Here is a 19947-nt window from a genome sequence, read left to right on the forward strand (position 1 = left end):
TGACAGGGTGACAGGAAGTGATTAAAAGTTCAAGCACTGTTTAAAACTTCACCGGTAAGCAGAATAAATGATGGCCAAACTGGCCCTCCAGCATGAGGTCTGCAAATTTCCTCCAGTATAAAAATGTAATCTTAACCTGGATAATTTAAAATATCTTTGTTATGTTATAAAAATTTGAAATTTGAAAATTATAATTATTATAGATAATTAGATCAAAAGTCAGAAATGTGGGAAAAGAAATTAATTTGTGTTTTGAATTCATATTTTCAATTTTACACCTCATAATTACAACTTAAACTTATGCTTTTGACTTTTTATGTCATATTTTGACCTTTTAGGTTTACAGTTTTAAATTGAAGTAATATTTTGATCTTTAAAACTTATGATATCGAATCGATCTATTATTATGGCCTTGTCAACCCATGATTTAAAATTGTATGTTATATTTTGACCTTTGAAACTCATGATTTCCAATTTTTATTTCATATTTTGACCTTTAAGACTTACAGTTTTGAATATAAAGCCATATGTTGACCTTTAAAACTAATAATTTTGAATCTCATCTCATATTTTGACCTTTAAAACTCATAATTTCAACTTTCAGTCTCACATTTTTGTATTCTAAAATCATTATTTTAACTTTAATTTCATGTTTAAACCTTTTAAACTAACAAGTTTGACTTTTTATCTCATTTTTGGACTTTTTTAATCTCAAAAGCATTTATCATCAGTGCTAAGTTTTTTTCCAATAAGTCATGACAGGTGACAATGAGGCTGACAGTTTATGGTTTAATGTTGACCCTGTTAGACTCTCAAGTAAGACCTAAATTCAGAATCCAGCTCCTGCAACTCTTTTTCACCCAAAGGGGAAATATGAGAAATAATAATCTACAACTATTACATGGTATCTAAAATTGTGAAATAATGTTCAGCATGCTTCTAAACAGATAAAGATTGACCTTGGTTATACTTTATTTCCATGTTGCAAAGCCTGGTTTGCTCTGTCCTGCAGCAAATTCACTTTACAGAAGATGATAAAAAGTTACAGACTACTTTAGAGCCTAAATAACCAACAGGCACTGATATATGTTTATGTATGCACATATATATTAACATGTGGTTATTAATGGCTTAATCTTCATCATTTTTCATCTCTGATCGACACAGAAAAGGAAGAATTAAAATGTGTTTTAACTCATGTTGCTGTGGATCACATTACAGCCTGCGGGGCATGTTTTAACAGTTTGACAGCAGCTGTGTCAGGCCATGACACACGCCGGTATGGCATTGTCGTTTACCAAAATAGCCTAAAATCATTAGTGACATTTCAGCTGAACTGAATCAGATCATATCTTACATGCTGTTTTGTACTGTACTGCATCACTTCAAATACCATCCCATTGCATTGTATCCTGCAGTATCGTATCCAGCTGTCTTGTGATTCCCACCCTCACTTTGATCTACAGCCAACCTTAAATGTATTGTGTTTATGATTTTGTTTCTCTTTACCATTTTTGCACTTTTCTCTGGGGGGGCAAAGTTGTATTAAATTTAATCCAGAGTGAAGGAATGTCTGGGTTTTCTCTATTTTAACTAGGTGCCTTTCTTTAATGATATTATAAGAAGACTTGTAAATTTTCCTGAGGCATTTCTGTCCACTTGGGCCTTAAATTAGAGCATCTCAGGCGTGAAAATGTGCTTGATGTTACCACGTTTTCTCAGAAGTTGTCGCTTTTTATATGAAAGTGAAAAACTGCTGTAAAACAATCCTCTTGTTCTAAAGTTGTGTCAGTCTGAGGTTAAACTGCCATGGCGCTCCAAGTGTTGCAAAATCTCTGGGAATTAAAAGGCTATCTGTTACTGTGTGTGTTTGAGGTCCTCTGTCCTCAGACTTCACCAGAAGTAGGGAAAAATACAGTGAGTGTTGCCCTCAGAAGCCCAGCCTCCACGTTTAGGTTGTTGGCTGCCCAGCAAACTCGTGGAGAGGCTGCTGTAAATAGCCGAGGGTGCGGACGGAGAGTTGGGCCTATATTTAGTGGTCAGACTTGCTGGTAGAACTTGTCCTCAAACAGCAGCTCAATGACCAGGAAGTCTTTGTCATTGTTTGGTCTTTATAACAGAACATACTAGTCCAAAAAAAACCCTCTTTTTCTGTGTAGGTAGGTGGCCTGAATGGATGATGCAGACACATCGCATTGATATGGGGAGGATCTCTTGCTGTATGGGACGAGTGAAAGGGGAAATCAAGAAGATGTAAAGGGCAGGCTGTGCTGAAGTGAATGTTAATGTTGCTCCCTTTCTCCTGGATGGTCAAATGCTTGTGATTTTGTTGACAGCATCTTGACAGATGATCATCTACCAGTACTTTTGTTTTTCAGGCTGCACATCTGGAGACTCTTTTATGCAGTTTTATTTATCCCTCGTCATAGCCAGGGCCGTAAAAGGCTTAACATCATTGACTGTCCTTGAGAATAACTCATCAAAAGTTTAAAAGTTTCATTAACCAGATTTAATATGCTAGATGGCACAACTGGGAGTCACATAACAGTAACTTTTCACCGCTACTTTTCAGAACTAGATATAAAGAAATTAAAAATACTAATTCTCTGATACTTTTTCAATACTGCACATTTAAAACTGCGCAGTCTGTTAATTAAATGACTGATTGTTTTTGCAAATAAAGACTTTTAAAACATGTATTTCTTAGAAGAGAGCTTAATTCTTTGGCTACAGCTAAGAAGTCCTAGGCACCCAGTGTTGGGTTTCTTGTTTTCAATTATGAAAAATTGCAGGCACCATCTTAATTGCAAAACATCATTGGTAATGTTTCAGTAACAATAACAGAAAACAAGATCATACAAATTTGAGGTACAGAGGACTTGTTTTTGTCATTGTGGTATCAAAACAGGTATCACTTTTGTTAGATTTTTATCAGCCTAGCTACATTTCCACCAAGTTTGGTTTAGTTCAGTTCAATATGGTATGCAATTATTTCTGTAAGTTTTGGACTGTCAAAAGTTGATTCAGTTAAGTCCAACTCAGTTTGGACCTAATCTATGTGAATAGGTCTCAATCATATTGGTCTCATCAGACCAAATAACTGTCTCCCACTTGACAATGGAGTATCCCTCATGCCTTTTGGTGAACTGTTGTGGAGATTTAATATCAGTTTTCTTCAACAGTGTCTGTCTTTTCCACTCCCCATCAAGCTTTGACTGGTGAAGAACCCGGGCAACAGTTGCAGTAAGCAGAGTCTCTCCCATCTCAGCTGCTGAAGCTTGTAACTCCTTCAGAGTAGTCATAGGTGTCTTGGTGGTCTCTCTCACCAGTCTCCTTCTTGCACGGTCACTCAGTTTGTTAGGACAGCCTGATCTAGGCACATTTACACATGTGCTATGTTTCTTTTATTTCTTGACCTTTTCTCTGAGTTAGTTGAAGTGTTCTTTTGTCTTTGTGGTGTAAAGGTAGCCAGGAATACTGATTAACTGGTGACTGGACCAGGTGTCTTTGTCTTTGTCTCTTGCTCAGGTGATCCCCTTTTCACTAATTGTTAGACTACTAACACCAATTTGCTGGGCCTCTTGAGTTTGGTCAGTCAAATATAACATAATTTTTATAATTAACATGACTTTGTAGAAATCTGTTTATGGTTTATTGTATTTTTTTTGGTAAAAAGAAAAAGGCAAATTTTATTTACCATGATTGATTTATAACATCAATAAAATGGTACTGGACCGCTCAGTGGAATTGCACCAAAACAAAGGTTCAAAATTCTGGTATTGCAACATTATAAATGCTGGATTGTAATCCTTAAATTGTTGTGTTCAAATAAGTAGTGATCAGTTTCAAAATTGTATCAAGGAGATTCCAAAAACTCTATCAACACATGAACAGAACAACCTCCTTCAACTTCTAAATGCTGCGGCAGCAACCTGACATGATAATTAATTATGCCCTGTTCAGTGTTAGGTTTCACACACCCTAGCTGAAAATAAATGGCGGCCAGAGTTTGTGCTCACAGGTCAGGAAGAAGGAAAGAGAGAGAGACAGAGCGAGGAAGACTAAGAGGAGAGAGGGAAGGACTTTCTTTTCACACAGGCATGTCATGGAGTCCCACAGTTAATTATAATCACAGTGCCTCTGTCTTTCTCTCATTCTGCCTTCTGTCTCTCTGCAGCATCATGGCCGTCTCGTCATCATCACCCAGTCTCCTTCTCCTTCTCCTGGTTTCCTCCCTGGATTGGCTGTCTGCTCCGGGATCTGGATTTCTTGTGGGTCAGGACCCTGTGACATCATCAAGTAGGTTTTTTTTTTTTTTTTTTTAATGTCAGGACAAAGTAAGAGGAAAAAAGAGATGATAAACAAGTGGTCCTTCAGACAGTTAATCAGTCCCTCTCATCAAACATTAACAAATGGGATTGAGGTTGTGTGCATGACATGCTGCTGCTGCTTGTTATCAGGACTTATGTCAGACATCAGTTGCAGAATGCCATGTTTGCTCTCATACATGTGGAAAGGTTTGCTGTTGAGCAAATGCGCCGCTTTCCTGGTTTGGCTTGTCAAACAGGCTGCTGATCAATAGAGCCTGGGTAAACATACAGTCTGAGCTTTGCTGTCAAAGTCCAGGGACAGGACACAGACGTGTTCAGCCAGCTCATCCGGCCATCACCAAGCAATTTGGGATGATTAGGCGAAAGAATGTATTTGGCTGAGATCAAAAACCAAACTTTAATTTTGATCACATTTACCGCATTAAATCAAAAAAGCAAAGATGACCAAGAGATTCTCAAGGGCCACTATGTCGTCTTTAACCACATAATTTCTGCAATTGAGATGCATCTACATTAACAGACTGATTTAGCATCTTCTCTACAGGATTCAGCCAAAGTTTGAAGCCCTGCATCACAAATTATTGTACTGTCAAAGAAAGGACAGGACATGACTGAGAGAAAGTCTCACAGCCAAGCCAAAATATGTCTCTAGACTTTGGAAAGAACATGACCTTCTTTTGCTGGATTTACTGCACACATTTCTCTTTTTTTAATCAGAAAACTTAACCACTCTAATCATCATAATCTCCATCATTAGCTATGCTCAGGAGACCATTCAGTACATTTACACTTAGAAAAAATTGAATAATTAGTCCGTCTAAAACTGTAGTTTTAAAATGGACATAAATGGCTGGGGATTGATTTACTCTTAAATGTGCCAGAGTCTGACAAAAAATGGTCTTGGCATTCTGCACATGCTTCACAGTTTCCATGCCAGACTGTGATTTAAAAGTTGATGAGCATAAATGCTTACCACAGTGCAAGTTGCATTGTTTATTCAGAGATATGAACGAGCTGATGGGATGGTGGGGATCTTCATTCTGGTGTAGCGCTGATTTCACTGATGGATGATCTAAATATTAATGTTTGTGATAAACATCTGCACCAAGAGGGATAGGGTGCATTATTTTTGTGCCAAAAGTAAAGTGCAGAGTATGCATAAAATATACTAAGCTGTAAATTTGTCCATGTTTTCACTGTGCAACACACAGCCTGTTTACTTGTCTGCAGTGTAACAGGAAGAAGGTTCATAGCAGCTTGCAGAAACGGGTTGAATTGCCATCTTCCATAGTAGAGGCCTCCTGTCAATAAACTGACTGTCCCAATGTGCTTGTATACAGCTTAACTTCACCATGCATTTAAATGTACTGATCATGGAGTAGCTCTGCATTCAAACATTTTCTGTTTCATTTTGGATTATTGCACTGTCATATACCAACTAACTTCCTGTTTGGAAACAGACCTATTTTTATGGAAGGGATGGAAAACTTATAACCAAAAATCACTGGCAAAAATAATCCATGTCCAGGCACTCAAAATGGTTTGAAAAATGAAAAAGGCCTTATTTCATAAATACACCAGTGTTTATTGGCTTGCGCATTCTCCAGGGTGTAGTGAGCTTTTCCTTTCATCAGCACCAATGGTTTGAGGGACACCAGGATTTAGCAAAAATGTCCAAACTGACATGTGCGATTTTAAACCTGTGAACATTTCTTGGTTCTCTGTTGTTCAACCTTTACATGCTTCCACGTGGTTCAATCATTCAGAAACGCAATGTCTCCTACCATTCATATGCTGATGATACACAGCTTTATGTCTCATTCTCCCCTGGTAATCTCAATCCCATGAATCACTTGGTCAAATGCATCAATGAAATAAACCTCTGGATGTCACAGAATTTACTTCAGCTTAACACAGATAAAACAGAAATCCTGATTGTCCACAAAAACAGAGACAAGAATTCATTTAAGTTTATTTTCAGTTCTTTCAAGTGCAGTGAGCAAGTCAGAAATCTTGGCGTTATCATCGATACAAGCTTAAACTTTCAACATAATATAACTACCATTACCAAAACAGCCTTCTACCACTTAAAAAACTTGTCCAAACTAGGGCTGAATGATTTGCAAAAATAATCTAATTGCGATTTTTTTCCCCAATATTGCAATTGCAACTTAATATGTTAGTATTAGGTTCCTCATCGTGTGTGTTTTTCATCAAATTCAAGCAATAGATCATTCTATGTTATAACCTACACTCAGTCAGGAACACACTCATCATACATTTAAAAATTTTATTGCAAAATGAATATGCAGTTTTACTTGGCAGAGAAAAATCTGCTTAAAAGATGCTCCATTGGTTTGTCAAGCAGCATGCTTTGACTTTCCAGGGAGCACATGGCTAGAAACCTCCATATGGATACATTTACGCCACTGGAATTGATCTCAATGATATTATTTAAGAAGTAATCAATCCATATTAGCATGAATCTGAGTATGAGAGTGCAACAAGCTTTAAGCTATAAAGGAGGAGGCTTGGGTGGAGGAGGTGAAGCTTTGCCAGAAGCAACCTGGTGCATCAGCATTAATGCAAGCAGGGATTAGTGAGTATGTCATATTTAAATGGACCGCAATGTTGACACTTTAATGTTTGCATAACATGCACAACATCTCTGCTGCAAAAAAGGAATCTATCAAACTGGAATTTTGACACAATTCAAGTTAAAGAAATATTGCAACTCCTGCGGTTTGTAAATTGCAGCTGGCCATGTTGCAGTTTAATCTAATTTGTGATTAATTTCCCAGCCCTACTCAAAACTTAGATCCTTCATGTCTCAACCGGACCCTATGCTGGACTTCCAAAAAAAGTCTATTTGCCTCCAACTTATCCGAAATGCTGCAGCTCACATTCTAACAGGATCAAAGAAAATAGAACACATCACACCCATTCTGAAAAAATCTTCCCCGGTTTCTGGTCAAATACAGAATTGATCTTAAAGTATTACTTCTTGTTTATAAGTCACTGAACGGTGTGGCACCCCGGTACATTTCTGACCTGCTCACTCACTATCATCCAACCAGGTCGCTCAGATCTTTGTTTGTTTTTAATCTTCTGTAAGCACATTAAGTTTATATATGAAATGTGCTATACAAATAAAGCTGAGTTGATGTGTGAATGAGGATGGAAACAGTGGAAGTGTGACCTGCTGTATAAGGTGTTTTGAGTAGTCAGATGACTAGAAAAGGGCAGTTTAAGCTCATTTACATTTAGTAATTTACAGACTCAATAAAGAAACTGACAAGCTTGAATCAAAAAACAGATGGAAGAAAGGCCGCTCAGTGGGGTGATTTTTTAAAATTTAAGATGATAAAAATTAATGATAAAATACAGTAAATACGGAAAAGCCTAAAATATATTAGTGTGAAATAGAGCTCAATAATTAAATGAAATAAAACTGGATTGGACTGTATACTATATCTGTAGATAAAACATTACTCAAATTCAGCCTCTCCTTACTGTGGCACTGGTGACACAGTGAATGTCATATCAATACTTTAAGTCCCCGTGAGTAGATTTTAGCCCGTTAAGGAACAGCCTGCATCTTTTTGACTTACAAAAGCAAATTTCAGCAGCAGTAGCATCGTCTATTTCTACTGTATGTGATTATTTTTGCCATCTGAAACTACTTCCATGTGGTGGGTGTCTGTCGGCATGGTTAACTGCACACAAAACTATAGCTTTTTTATTTTCCAGGGCAAAGATTCTCTGCAAATGATTTATTTTACTATTAAAAAAGCAGGACGAGACTTTTTTTTTCTTTTTTTTTTTACTCAGACGCGTACAGTCCAAGATCAGTAAACACCACTTTGTCCATAATGATCTCAAAATCTATGCAAAATCCTGAATCTTCATTTAAAAATACTGCAAGTTTTCCTTTACCTTACTGTTTAACTTCAGTCAACTTGGCAGAACTTCTCTCAGTTAAAGGAATGTTTGGATGAAGTCAGTGGCACTAAAAACATTTGGCACCAAAGATAAAAAAATGTCCTTGAATATAAATTTTAATAGACGCCAACTACTCTGTGTATTCTTAGACACATCAGCTGAAGGCCATTTGTCTTTTGAGACCTGAGACATCTCTGAAACGTCTCTGTCTGGCAACCACTGTGAAAGAGTCACCTGAAGAAACCTTGTGGGGATTGCAGTTCTGAGATTTGGGAATTGTTTGAGGCTCTATTCTAATTTAATACCAGCTCATGCACAGTGGACAATATCTCAGAACCTTACATTTGCTGTGGTATTGCCTTTCTGTCCTCATGATCCCTTTAGAAATACTGAAAGTGCACTTGTGGACAGCTGCAACATGACTCCAATGCTATTTGAGTTATGACAGTCCAGACAGCAGAATAAGGCTATATTATCTGTTAAGCCCAGTTCAGACCAAAGATTCATGATGCTATGACAGTTTTAAAGCATTGTGTGGGACCGTTGTATTTGTCTTAGTGAGCCATTGCAGCTTGAATCAGGATGATTTCTGATACCTTAAGCTTCTAAAGTTCAGTTTTTCCCTGTGATTGAATTCAAAAAGTTAAACTTCCATATATTCTAGATTTATCTTAAACAAAGTGAAATAATTCAAGACCTTTTGAAAATAATGTGGTTAATGGTTACAGCTTACAGCTCACAGAAAATAAAAATCCACTTTCTGAAATAGAATATTGTGGAAAGTCCAATTTCTTGTCATTTATTTCTCTTATTCTGGTTCAGTTCACACAACCGCAATCATGAGGAAGAATGCTGACTTGACATTTCTCTAGAAGACAATAACTGACATCCTCCATGAGGAGGGTAAGCCATGGAAGGTCAATGCTGAAAGAGCAGGCTGTTCTCAGACGCTGTTTCAAAGCTTATTCATGGAAAGGACAGGAAAAGGTTAGGAAAAGGAGCACAAGCAACAGGGATAAGCTCAGCCTTCAGAGGATTGTCAAACAAAGCAGATTCAAGAACTTAGGGGAGCTTCACATGGAGTCAGATAGAGTCAGTGAATTAAGAGTCTCCACAGCAGTGCCACAGACTGGTTGCCTCAATGCCATGTCACATAGATGCAGTATTTTGTATAAAAGGAGCTCCAACTGAGTGCATAAATGAGCAAAATTTCCCAGGCCAACATATCTTGTTATAAATCCTCTTTATGGACTGGTGTTTTGTGATATTCTAATATTTTGGCATCATTGATTTTAAGTCACAATTAGTCTGCATAAGAGTTATCTTCCTCTACCTCTTTAAGACCCTTAGAATGTTATTATGCCATACAGAAACAATGACTCTTCATCTTTTCTTTGTGCAATGTTACTGAGAAACAGATGGAAGTATCAACACTGACTAGATGACAAATACCAACTCATTTGTATTTTTTTATTTAATAAAGACCAGCTCCTCTCCTCTTATTGTCTGTTTTATTTTCTCCTCATGGGAGAGTTACTTTCCATTGGCTTAGCCAGCTCACTCAGCACAAAGATACGGTAAATAAACACAGGAGGACATTGAAAAATGAGCATTGGTAAAGTCAAGTTTTTGAAACTACTCAGTGGACGAATATAGTGCAGTAAACATTGGTTATCCTCTGAACATGTTGTCCTTTGAAATCATGTTGAAATCCAGTTTAGTTTCTCCAAGCCAGACCACAGAGCCAGATGTGAGACCCAACCAGATTTTGGTTTTGAATCGGCTTTTTTGTGTTTTCTTTTAGAGGGCTAATTAGACCATCACTTAGAGGATATCTGCTATAACGCTGAAATCATTCCAATATGAATGAAGCAATAAATATTGTCTTTCTGTCATTTTGGCTCTCTAATGAGAAATGAATGGTTGTATTTGGGTTTTTGGCTTATTGTAATTTATATTTTATTATTTCATGCCTTTTGGTCTTAATTTTATTTGTGTTTGTGTTTGGGAGCAGAACAGATGCTGCCTGAGTAGGCTGAGTGATTTTGTTGCCTTATTGGGTGCACATGAGTTTTCTTCAGAATCAGAGTCTGTGTAAGATGTGGGATAACATCAAACTAGAGCAGCTCCATCATTCACATGATTTTTATAGAATGGGGCCACTTACATATATCCTTTATTTATACTGGACTATTTTTCACAGATAAAAGGTGATGTAATATTCCAAGGTACATTAAAAACACTAGTGTAAAACAGAAAGGCGTGCTTGCACTGCACCATTTATTATTTGGAAAATCGCACAGAGTCCTGAGGTCTTTGCCCTCTGGCTTTGTGACTTTCTATTTGCTCATTGAGTGTAGCAAAAGTCTTTATCTGTATGGGTTTAACGATAAGCTCACAGACAAACCACTGAAAGCCAGGTGAGGTCAAACCATGAATCGATCTGACTGGCCCGCCTCCTTCAGTCGTTAAAATGGCCTCCAGTGAGCTCTTTGGTATCTAGCTCATGGTCCTCCTCAACAACCATTAAAGCAAATGTAAACACAAAGCAGCAGCTGATAACATGAGCAAATACACACAGCTTGTGCCTTTCTCAAATGCACTAATGTATAAACTCCAAAACTGATAGTCTGCTTTACTTTAAACCTCCTATATTTGACCTTTTACCCACAGCTGTTTCTCTCAGATATCAAGCAGATACTCATAAGAATGTAAACAGTTATGCTTTCAATTTTGGTTGTTTCATTAAAAATTCAGAAGAGAATCGTCACACAGAAGGCATACAGTTCATGTGAAAAGCATTCACCCCCTTACATGTTATGTCAAAGTAGTCAATTAAACAAAAAACATGTACGGTAAAATAAGTGATTGCATAAATACTCACCCCTTTAAAGCGAGTGACCTACTTCAACAGAGGTCCAGACAATTGGTGTTAGTAGTCTCACAATTAGGGATCACTTTAGTGCAGTGAATGTGTCTCAAGTGTTTGTAGTATTAAGCCATCTGTGTCTGAAAGGTCCAGTCACTGGTTAATCAGTATTCCTGGCTACCATTACGTCATGAAGACAAAAGAACACTCCAAGCAGCTCAGAGAAAATGCTTTGAAAAGTATAAGTCAGGGGATGGATACAAAAATTCCAAAGCACTGAACACTCCCCCGGAGTTCAGTTAAATCCATTATCAAGAAATGGAAGGAATATGGCACATGTATAAATCTGCCTAGATCAGGCCTTCCTGACTGAAGTCCTCACAAACTCTGAAGGAGTTACAAGCTTCAGCAGCTGAGATGGGAAAGGATCTGCTTACTGCAACTGTTGCCTGGGTTCTTCACCAGTCAAAGCTTAATGGGAGAGTGGCAAAGAGAAAGCCACTGTTGAAGAAAGCTCATCAAATCTGGACTAGAGTTCTCCAAAAGTCACGTGGGAGTCTCCATTGTCAAGTGGTAGAAAGTTCTTTGGTCTGATGAGACCAAAATGTTGATTTTGGCCATCGGACAATACGCTATGTTTGGTGAATGCTAAACACTGAGCTTGTCCTCAAACACACCATCCCCACTGTGAAGCACGGTGGTGGCAGCATCATGCTGTGGGGATCATTCTCGGCAGCCCTGGAAGGCTTGTAAAGTTAGAGGGCAGAATGAATGAGGCAATAAATAGGAAAATCCTGGAGCACATAAGATTTTCGGCAAGATACTAGTCCTAAGCACACAGTGAAAGCTACAAAGAAATGGCTGCAAGAAAACAAGGTGAATCTGTTTTCACTTTGACATTAAAGTTATTCTTTTTTCAAAAAAAGCCAAATCGTACTGACTATGATTAGTTTATAAGATCAACAAAAGGTAAGAAAGTTTCATCTACTCACAGTTTTACTTTTAACACATGCTTAAAAATTGATGGTTAACCACAAGATTTAAGGTGTACCTAGCTCACAACAGTTATGGCGCAGAAAGCTTAACTACTTACTTAAAATACTCAGTACAGCTAATGCTGATAGTAAAACAAGACTAAAACAGTGCTGAGGCACTGAAGGATTAAGCTATGATGGCTTTCCGTACAGCAGCTAACAGCTACAGTAGGGTAATGTATGGTTGCAGCAGCTAAATGTAAGAAAAATTTAGTTTACTTCTTAATTCCTGATAGTAAATTTACAAGAATTAAGGTAAACTAACATGTCTGCAAAGGCTTACTGCTACTGTTACCTTTAATACATGCTCATAAGTAAATCTTATACTGAAGTTAAACAACAAGACTTGAGCCTAACTGAGGTAATGACAGTTATAAACCTTTCCTGAAATTCTGTGGTTCTTTCCACTCTCTGTAGGATTTTTATGTTTTCTGTTGTAGAGCTAGCCACACAACAAGCCGAGAGAAGACATGTGGAGACACTCCTATATATTTAAAGGCTAACCAGACGATTACAGCCAGTGATAGTCATTTGTCTTCCCTCACACACAGACTTTTTCCCCTTCCAACCTCTCCTGTCGTTCTCAGGAGCACTCTTGGCCCTGGCTCTTGCATTAATTTTGCTGAGTGAGGTTGTGTTCTTGGCCGCAGAGGTGGTAATCGTCAGTAAAAGTGTAGAGGCTTGGTCCATCTGGCTTCTATATACAAGCTACGGTTACAGCTGCTTCAAAGACCAGCAAGCAGTGGGTGTGTTTGCTCTCAGCGGTGAATGTTGGGGCCTTCTGTGGGATATGCTGTTTGAAGCTAAACACAAAGTTGCAAAATGTATGCTGCAGAATGTGGGAGGGAGAATACATGCTTTTCTTATAATGCAAGAACAGCTGCGGAGAAACAGATGAAAAGGGCAACACTCTGCAGGGTGTTAATGCGTGTTATTAAAAAGGCCAAGTTTAAAGGACAAGATGTATGAGAAGCAATGCAGCTGAAAAAAATAAAGAGGAAATGTTGTAGAGATTAACATCTATGATCAACTGTGCTATGAAATTATTTCAATAATACTGTGTATAATTTTACAACTTTACATGTTGACTTTTTATGATCATACAATGGTGCTGATACTAGGGCTGAACGATCTGCAAAAATAATCTAATTGCATTTTTTTTTCCTGCAATATTGCAATTTAAAACAATTAATTATTTAGGTTCCTCATTTTTTTCTGTTGTTCAAAAAACATGAACAGGAAATCACTCTATATTATAACAATATTAGATAAGTTAAACTAGGGCTAAATTTAGAAAAAAATATCTTACTGCAATTTTGGCTCGTATAGCAAATTTGATATCAATTGCTTTATTGAAGGGGATGATCATTTCTTATATTATTCACATTTTGATGAATAAAAATAAATGCATTAGTACAAAAAGTACGATTTTTGTAAAAAAAATATAAAAGGTTACTTGAAGGTTTGAAGGCTTTTTTGCCTGTTTTGCCACTTTTATCCCATTTTTGCCCTTTTTTTACCATGTTTTTCTCCCCACTTTCACCCATTTAAGCTACCTTATGCCATTAAATACCAATTCTTTCCATTTTTTTGTCAATTTTTGTCACTCTTGACTGCTTTTTGCCCATTTTAGTAACTCTTCACTCATTTATTTGCCACAGTTCTGCCACTTTTGGACCATTTTATGCCAACTGTAACTCATTTTTTTGTCACTTCTCACCCAGTTTTTGCTACTTTCTGACCCTTCTCCTCCCCATTTTTGCTCATTTTCACCCATTTTTGTTGCTTTTTGAGCATTTTGCCACGTTTAACTTATTGTTATTGCTACTTCTAGCTGTTTTTGCCACTTTTCACCACTTAGATTGTGGCTCTTGCAAAGGTATATTTTCAACATTTTGGCTCTTTGGTTGAGCAGGGTTGAGTAACACGTGTATAAAGCATAAAAAAAAAGAATGTATCAAACTGATATTTTTAAAGCTTTTCTGGTTAAAGAAATATTGCACTGTCTGTGATTTGAAAATTGCAGCATGCCATATTGCGATTTAATCTAATACTAATTTGCGATTAATTGCCCAGCCCTAGCTGATACCACAGTAAATCTGAACTAATACATTTCAGACCCATACATACAATACATGCTGATACGATATGCTGTTACAAAAGCCAAAAGACGACAACAGTCCATCTTAATTTATTCCAATTTACCACACTTCTGCTTAAATAAGCAGAATTAAAGTCAATTAGTGGACTTAATGATCTGTTCAAGGTCAGCACAGTAATGTGACTGGTTGGCCACTAAATAAAATGTCAATAAGTGTTTGAATGTATTATTTAGGAGAAGGAAATGTTCTTGACAAGAAACTTGAATAAATTACAGTTGTGAGGATGAGTTGTTTTTTTTTCAGTAATATAAAATAGCTGAATCAGATGGAATTACAATTTTTTGACTCAAACTCTACTCAGTTTATGCCCCTTCAGTTAAAAATATGTTGTTGTATCTTTCCACCGAACAATGACAGCTGATACTCGCTTCAGTCCATGGCTTCTTGTTGAATTTGACACATGGGCTCACACGTGTATTCAGTGACCAGCTGAGCCGAGCATGTTGACACATTTAATACCCTGCAGGAGACCTAAAACAACCTGCCAGAATATAAATAAATAAATAGTGCAGGTGTCTGCCATCAGCCATAAACCTGCTCATTTTTATCTTCTCTACTTTGGACACAACATGGCATTACAAAGAGCCGCACTGTGGTCTGTAATGGCATTAACAGGAGATTAACATCATTAGTTCAGGCTGATAAATCTGCAGGACTAGAACAGGCTGTTTAAGGTCGCCTCATGGTTGAGTGTGTGTTAAACTTCAAAGCTGTGAACGATGATGGGAGTCATGTGGATCATATGCTGTCAACCTGCAGTTTTTAACTTTAACCCAGAGAAAAAGCCATAGGTTATTGTTAAATGGAAGGAAAGGCTTCATGTATTCAAGGAATTGGACAATGGCGCTTTGATATTCTTTGTCGGTTTTTGTTTTGAAGGTGTAAATTCAATGCGTGTGTTCGTACAGGCTGTGTGGTGTCCTGAGGTTATTTATACCACCTGTTTACATCCCCTTGTTTGTATCTTGTTGCAGTCTCTCACCTTTCTGCCTCTCTCTTCTGGCCTACTTCGCAAACTTTCTGGCTCTCTTGAATCCTGCACAGTGTCCTCCTCAGCTTTGACCTTTAATATTAAGCCCACTCTATCATGTCCAAATATTTAAAAAACACAATTTGGAAAATTTTTGGTTAAAACAACAAAATTCTTCTAAATTTTCCAGACAAGTCTTAATCCTCTTTTCTGGCATTTTCTCTTTGAATCTTCCAGTCATATCTTCACCTCAGCATCCAAGAGACGGTCTCTTTAAATGAGAAATGATGCCGTCTGCTAAACACATATCTATTGCATGTGCTTGCTCTTGCATTCGTGTGTGTGTTTCTATGGGCTGTGGAGCTGGGACACTCAGAAGCTTGGCCTGTGCAGACTGATGGGCAGTTTTATTCTTCTTTTAAAGTATCAGCACCAGCTGCCAAATTCTTCATCTGCTGAACAGAAACACACATGCAGAGAGGGTGATGTTTCAGCAGAAAGTAATGTGGATCATCCTGCATGGATGCTGCTATGGCAAGACTTGGTTCACTTCAACGCATCTATAAATTGAAAATCTTCATGTTGAAAGAGCTCCTACTGCACCCTACAGAATGCTAAACGTGCAATATTGTTCTACTTCTGTCTCGGTTAAATTTAGACCTGCACCTGCAATTCAGCTTTGAGTGCCTTGTAAAGGGCCTATAAAAAGTATTCATCCCCTCAGATGTTTGAATAATAACTTTATTTATATAGCACTTTTAAAAACAGTTGTTTACAAAGTGCTTTACTCACAGCCAGATCAAAACTCAGGAAAAAATGAAAATTAACAATCAGAGCAGAATAGGAGCTCTGTAAAATCAAACAAGACGGGAAGAACATAATGTGGACGCTGGGGAAAAATAACAAAAACGAAAATGACACAAGTAGATCTTGAATGGCAGTTACAGTAGAAGATTATAAAATCTAAAATATAATGGAGTCAGTGAAAAAGAATATGATTCCTATGATAATATTCCAAAAGATATCGTAGGATGTGGGAGAAGGAGAGAGTTAAATACATATATTCAAACAATAAAACAAACAAATACATGAAGAAGGTGACATCACATCAGTGGGGATAAAACAAAGATAAGATTCAAGACAGAAAACGCAATAGAAACGAGTACAGGTAAGTAAAATTTAGGTAGGTGAAGACGAGATGATAAATCAACATGAGATAAGAAAGAAGGGTATAAAATTATAAAAAAGATAAAGAGTGGCAGTGTAAATAAAAGAGAAGTATTAAAATAGATAAATAGTTAGAAGGGACGTCACATAAAAGCAAGTCTGTAAAAGTCTGTTTTAAAGAGTGATTTAAAAGATAACACCAAATCTGCCAGTCTTATCTCCTCGGGCAGCTTTACCCTTATATTGATTTTTTAATCAGTCATGGGAAATAAAATTTGACTTTTTGACAAAAAAAACAACTATTTAATGTCAAAGTGAAAACAGATTTCTACAAAGAAATGTCAATTAAATAAAAATATGCAAAAATAAGTGACTGCATAAATATTCACCTCTTTCAACTGAGAATTTAGTAGATGCACTTTTGGCTGCAATCACAGCACTTGGCTGCCAAGAAGCATCCCAGCAGCATGATGCTGCCACCACCGTGCTTCATAGTGGGGATGGTGTGTTTGTAGTGATGTGCAGTGTTTGGTGTCCTGTCTGATGGCTAAAAGGCACTATTTTTGTCTCATCAGACCAAAGAACTTTCTACCACTTGACAATGGAGTCTCCCACGTCTTTTGGTAAGCTTTAGTCGAGATTTATCGAGTTTTCTTCAACAGTGTCTGTCTTTTCCACTCCCCATCAAGCTTTGACTGGTGAAGAACACAGGCAACAGTTGTTGCATGTAGGGTCTCTCCCATCTCAGCTGCTGAAGCTTGTAACTCCTTCAGAGTAATCATAGGGGTCTTAGTGGCCTCTCTCACTAGTTTCCTTCTTGCACGGCCACTCAGTTTGTGAGGACAGCCTGATCTAGGCAGATTTAGACAATGTACTATATTTATTCCATGTCTTGATGATGGATTAAACTAAACTCCAGGGGGTGTTCAGTGCTGTTGAATTTTTTTTATCCATCCCCTGACTTCTACTTTTTAATAACCTTTTCTCTGAGTTGCTTTGAGTGTTCTTTTGTCTGCATGGTGTAATGGTAGCCAGGAAAACTGGACCTTTCACACACATGTGTCTTTATACTAAAGTCACTTGTGACACATTCACTGCACTCAGGGTTTTTTTTTAAAAAGCAAAGTGTGCAAATATAATAAATTGTATTGACCATGATTGATTTTTGAAATTAATAACAGGGTAAAACATCCATGGGGGTGAGTAGTTTTTATAGGCACTGTAATTACGTTTGTCTATGTCAACAGAGAGCAGGGTATGAGTAACATGAGTGACGCGATCTCAAGGACAGGCAGTTGTACTGTATAGCAGCAGCTTTTGTGTTCTCTTCAAGCACAAGGCAATCTAATCAATGACATGCTTTTGCCAAGATGAGGAGATACTAAAGAGCCTAAAGTGTTTGTGGTTTTGATGGCATGGTAGGGAGGCTTTTGTCAGACAGAAAATAAATACCTCCTACAAAAAGAATCCCAGAAGTGGACTGGGATAGTAATTCAGGCTGGGAGTTTGACTCCACCCCAGTTCACCCCGTCCACATGAACCATCGACTGCGTCGAGTAATTTTGTTCTACTGATGTCAAAAACATTACTGTTTGGTTAACACATCAATAAATGTCACAACATCATGATTTTACTTATTAGAGAAGAAAGAATGAAAATTTAATCATCTCTCTCATTGTGAATTCTAATCACATATCTGTCAAAATATCTGCAGTAAAAGTTTTTGAACATATTGAGCATCCCTAACAAAAACTCTGCACAACAATAAAAATCTGGATTTCTTAAAAACATATTTTACCTCTGAGGGTAAAACATCATTTTACAGGTCAGTGTATACAGTCACATGACAAATACAGGTGCATCTAAAAAATTAGAATATCACGTAGAAGTTTTTTTTTTTTCTTTTTTGTAATGTATTTCAGAAAGTTACATTTTCATATTTCCAATATTCATCTCTTATAAAGTGAAACATTTCAAGACTTTTTTGTTTAAACTTTGATGATTATGGCTTACAGCTCATGAAAATCAAAAATATGTCTAAAAATATTGGAATATTGTGGAAAAGTCAGATTTCAAACATCACTTTTTCAGGCTTTTCTAACAAAAATATATGCCCCTGGCGTGTCCACAGTCCCCTCAAATCCATTCCCTTCCCCCCTCTCTTTCTCCACCTTTCAGAAAATGTGTGCTGAAACAAGCTGTCCTCAGATTTTACCCTCATGACCTCATGTGGAGAGTTAGCACCACCCCCAGGTTTGGTTGGCCCTCCCTGCTTGGAAGAAAGTTCCACGCTCTTCTGCTGATCTTTCTCTCAGCTGCCAGCTGAGATGCTGGATAGCTCAGTGGGTTGATGGTTCAAATCCCAGTCAGGTCCTGAACTCTGGATAAAAGTGTCTGTAACACCAGAAGTGCCACATCCATTTCCTGAGAGGGGTGTGGTTAGGGGCGGAGAAATGGCTCGTTCTGAACAAGGCTGAAACAGAGGGGTTGTTAGACATGCAAAAATACAATACTGGAGAGTTTTTTTCAGCAACAAACTTCACAGGCATATTCTGGGGGCCTCTGAAAACAATATAAACTTGTCTTAAAAGGGTAAAATATGTCCCCTTTAAAAGAAAACAGGCAGACGTTTGCGTTTGTGCATCAGAAAAAGTGCTATGGGTATCATTTCTGCAGACAGCTTCTGGGACACAGTGGCAACTTAATAAGCACAATAGACCAGTGGTTCACAGCAACCCAACAGTGGGTCCAAAGCTAGTTCATGAATGTGTGCCAGGAAAAAAAAATGACAAAAGTCTGTCAAAAAGCTCAAAGTGGACTGTACATTACACTTTTTTTCCTGTGATGACTAGCAAATATCAGTCTTTTTCAATATTTCAACCTATTTATCTCCTTTTCCTGGATAAAGAAAGAAAATGAAGCATGATGCATGCATGTCCTTCTCTACTGATGTGTTTTTAAACATGTTTCTTCTGTCCTGCCTTGTTGTTCATTCATGTTTTTCCATTAAGGGTCCAAACTGTAACCTTATAGTCCGAAATACATTTGAGATTTTGTTGAGGAATGTGGACGTTGTGGTGGGCCCTGATTAGGGCTGAACGATTTTGGAAAATAATCTAATTGTTATATTGGAAAATAATCTAATTGTGAGACCCAAAATTGCCACTCTTTAGTGAATGAAAAAACTTTATATTTTTCAGTTAATTTAACACTGATCATAGCATCTTTTTGAAATTTGTATCGCTTTACAGTTTGTTAAAACCCACTGACAGATGTAAAAGGTGACCAAAAGCACTGATTTATAAAAGAAGTTAAAAATGGGGATACAAGGTTTTGGCCCAACACCAGTGATAGTGCATGCATGCAGAGAGCTCCATTCACTCATTGTTGCTGTCTGCACTGACGGCTCACAGCAGGCCAGCTAAAGCCTCAGGTTACTGTGAAATGTTCTAGTGCTCCTGACATTAAAATC

The 19947-nt window shown here is 37.5% G+C and overlaps 1 protein-coding gene across 2 annotated transcripts in view; it reads left to right on the forward strand.

Annotated features, from left to right (window-relative positions):
* Positions 1-19947, forward strand: part of ghra (growth hormone receptor a) — a 69048-nt gene that overhangs the window by 23737 nt on the left and 25364 nt on the right. Inside the window, exons 2-3 of one of the 2 annotated variants that reach the window (XM_041786588.1) lie at positions 4178-4299; positions 17051-17098. In XM_041786588.1, the coding sequence (XP_041642522.1) occupies positions 4182-4299; positions 17051-17098 (166 nt within the window). In that variant the 5' untranslated portion in view covers positions 4178-4181. The remainder of the gene's footprint in view (positions 1-4177; positions 4300-17050; positions 17099-19947) is intronic. The other variant, XM_041786589.1, reaches the window with a different exon arrangement.

This window comes from Cheilinus undulatus, linkage group 5 (genome assembly GCF_018320785.1).
Source record: "Cheilinus undulatus linkage group 5, ASM1832078v1, whole genome shotgun sequence".
In the NCBI taxonomy this organism is placed as follows: Eukaryota; Metazoa; Chordata; class Actinopteri; order Labriformes; family Labridae; genus Cheilinus; species Cheilinus undulatus.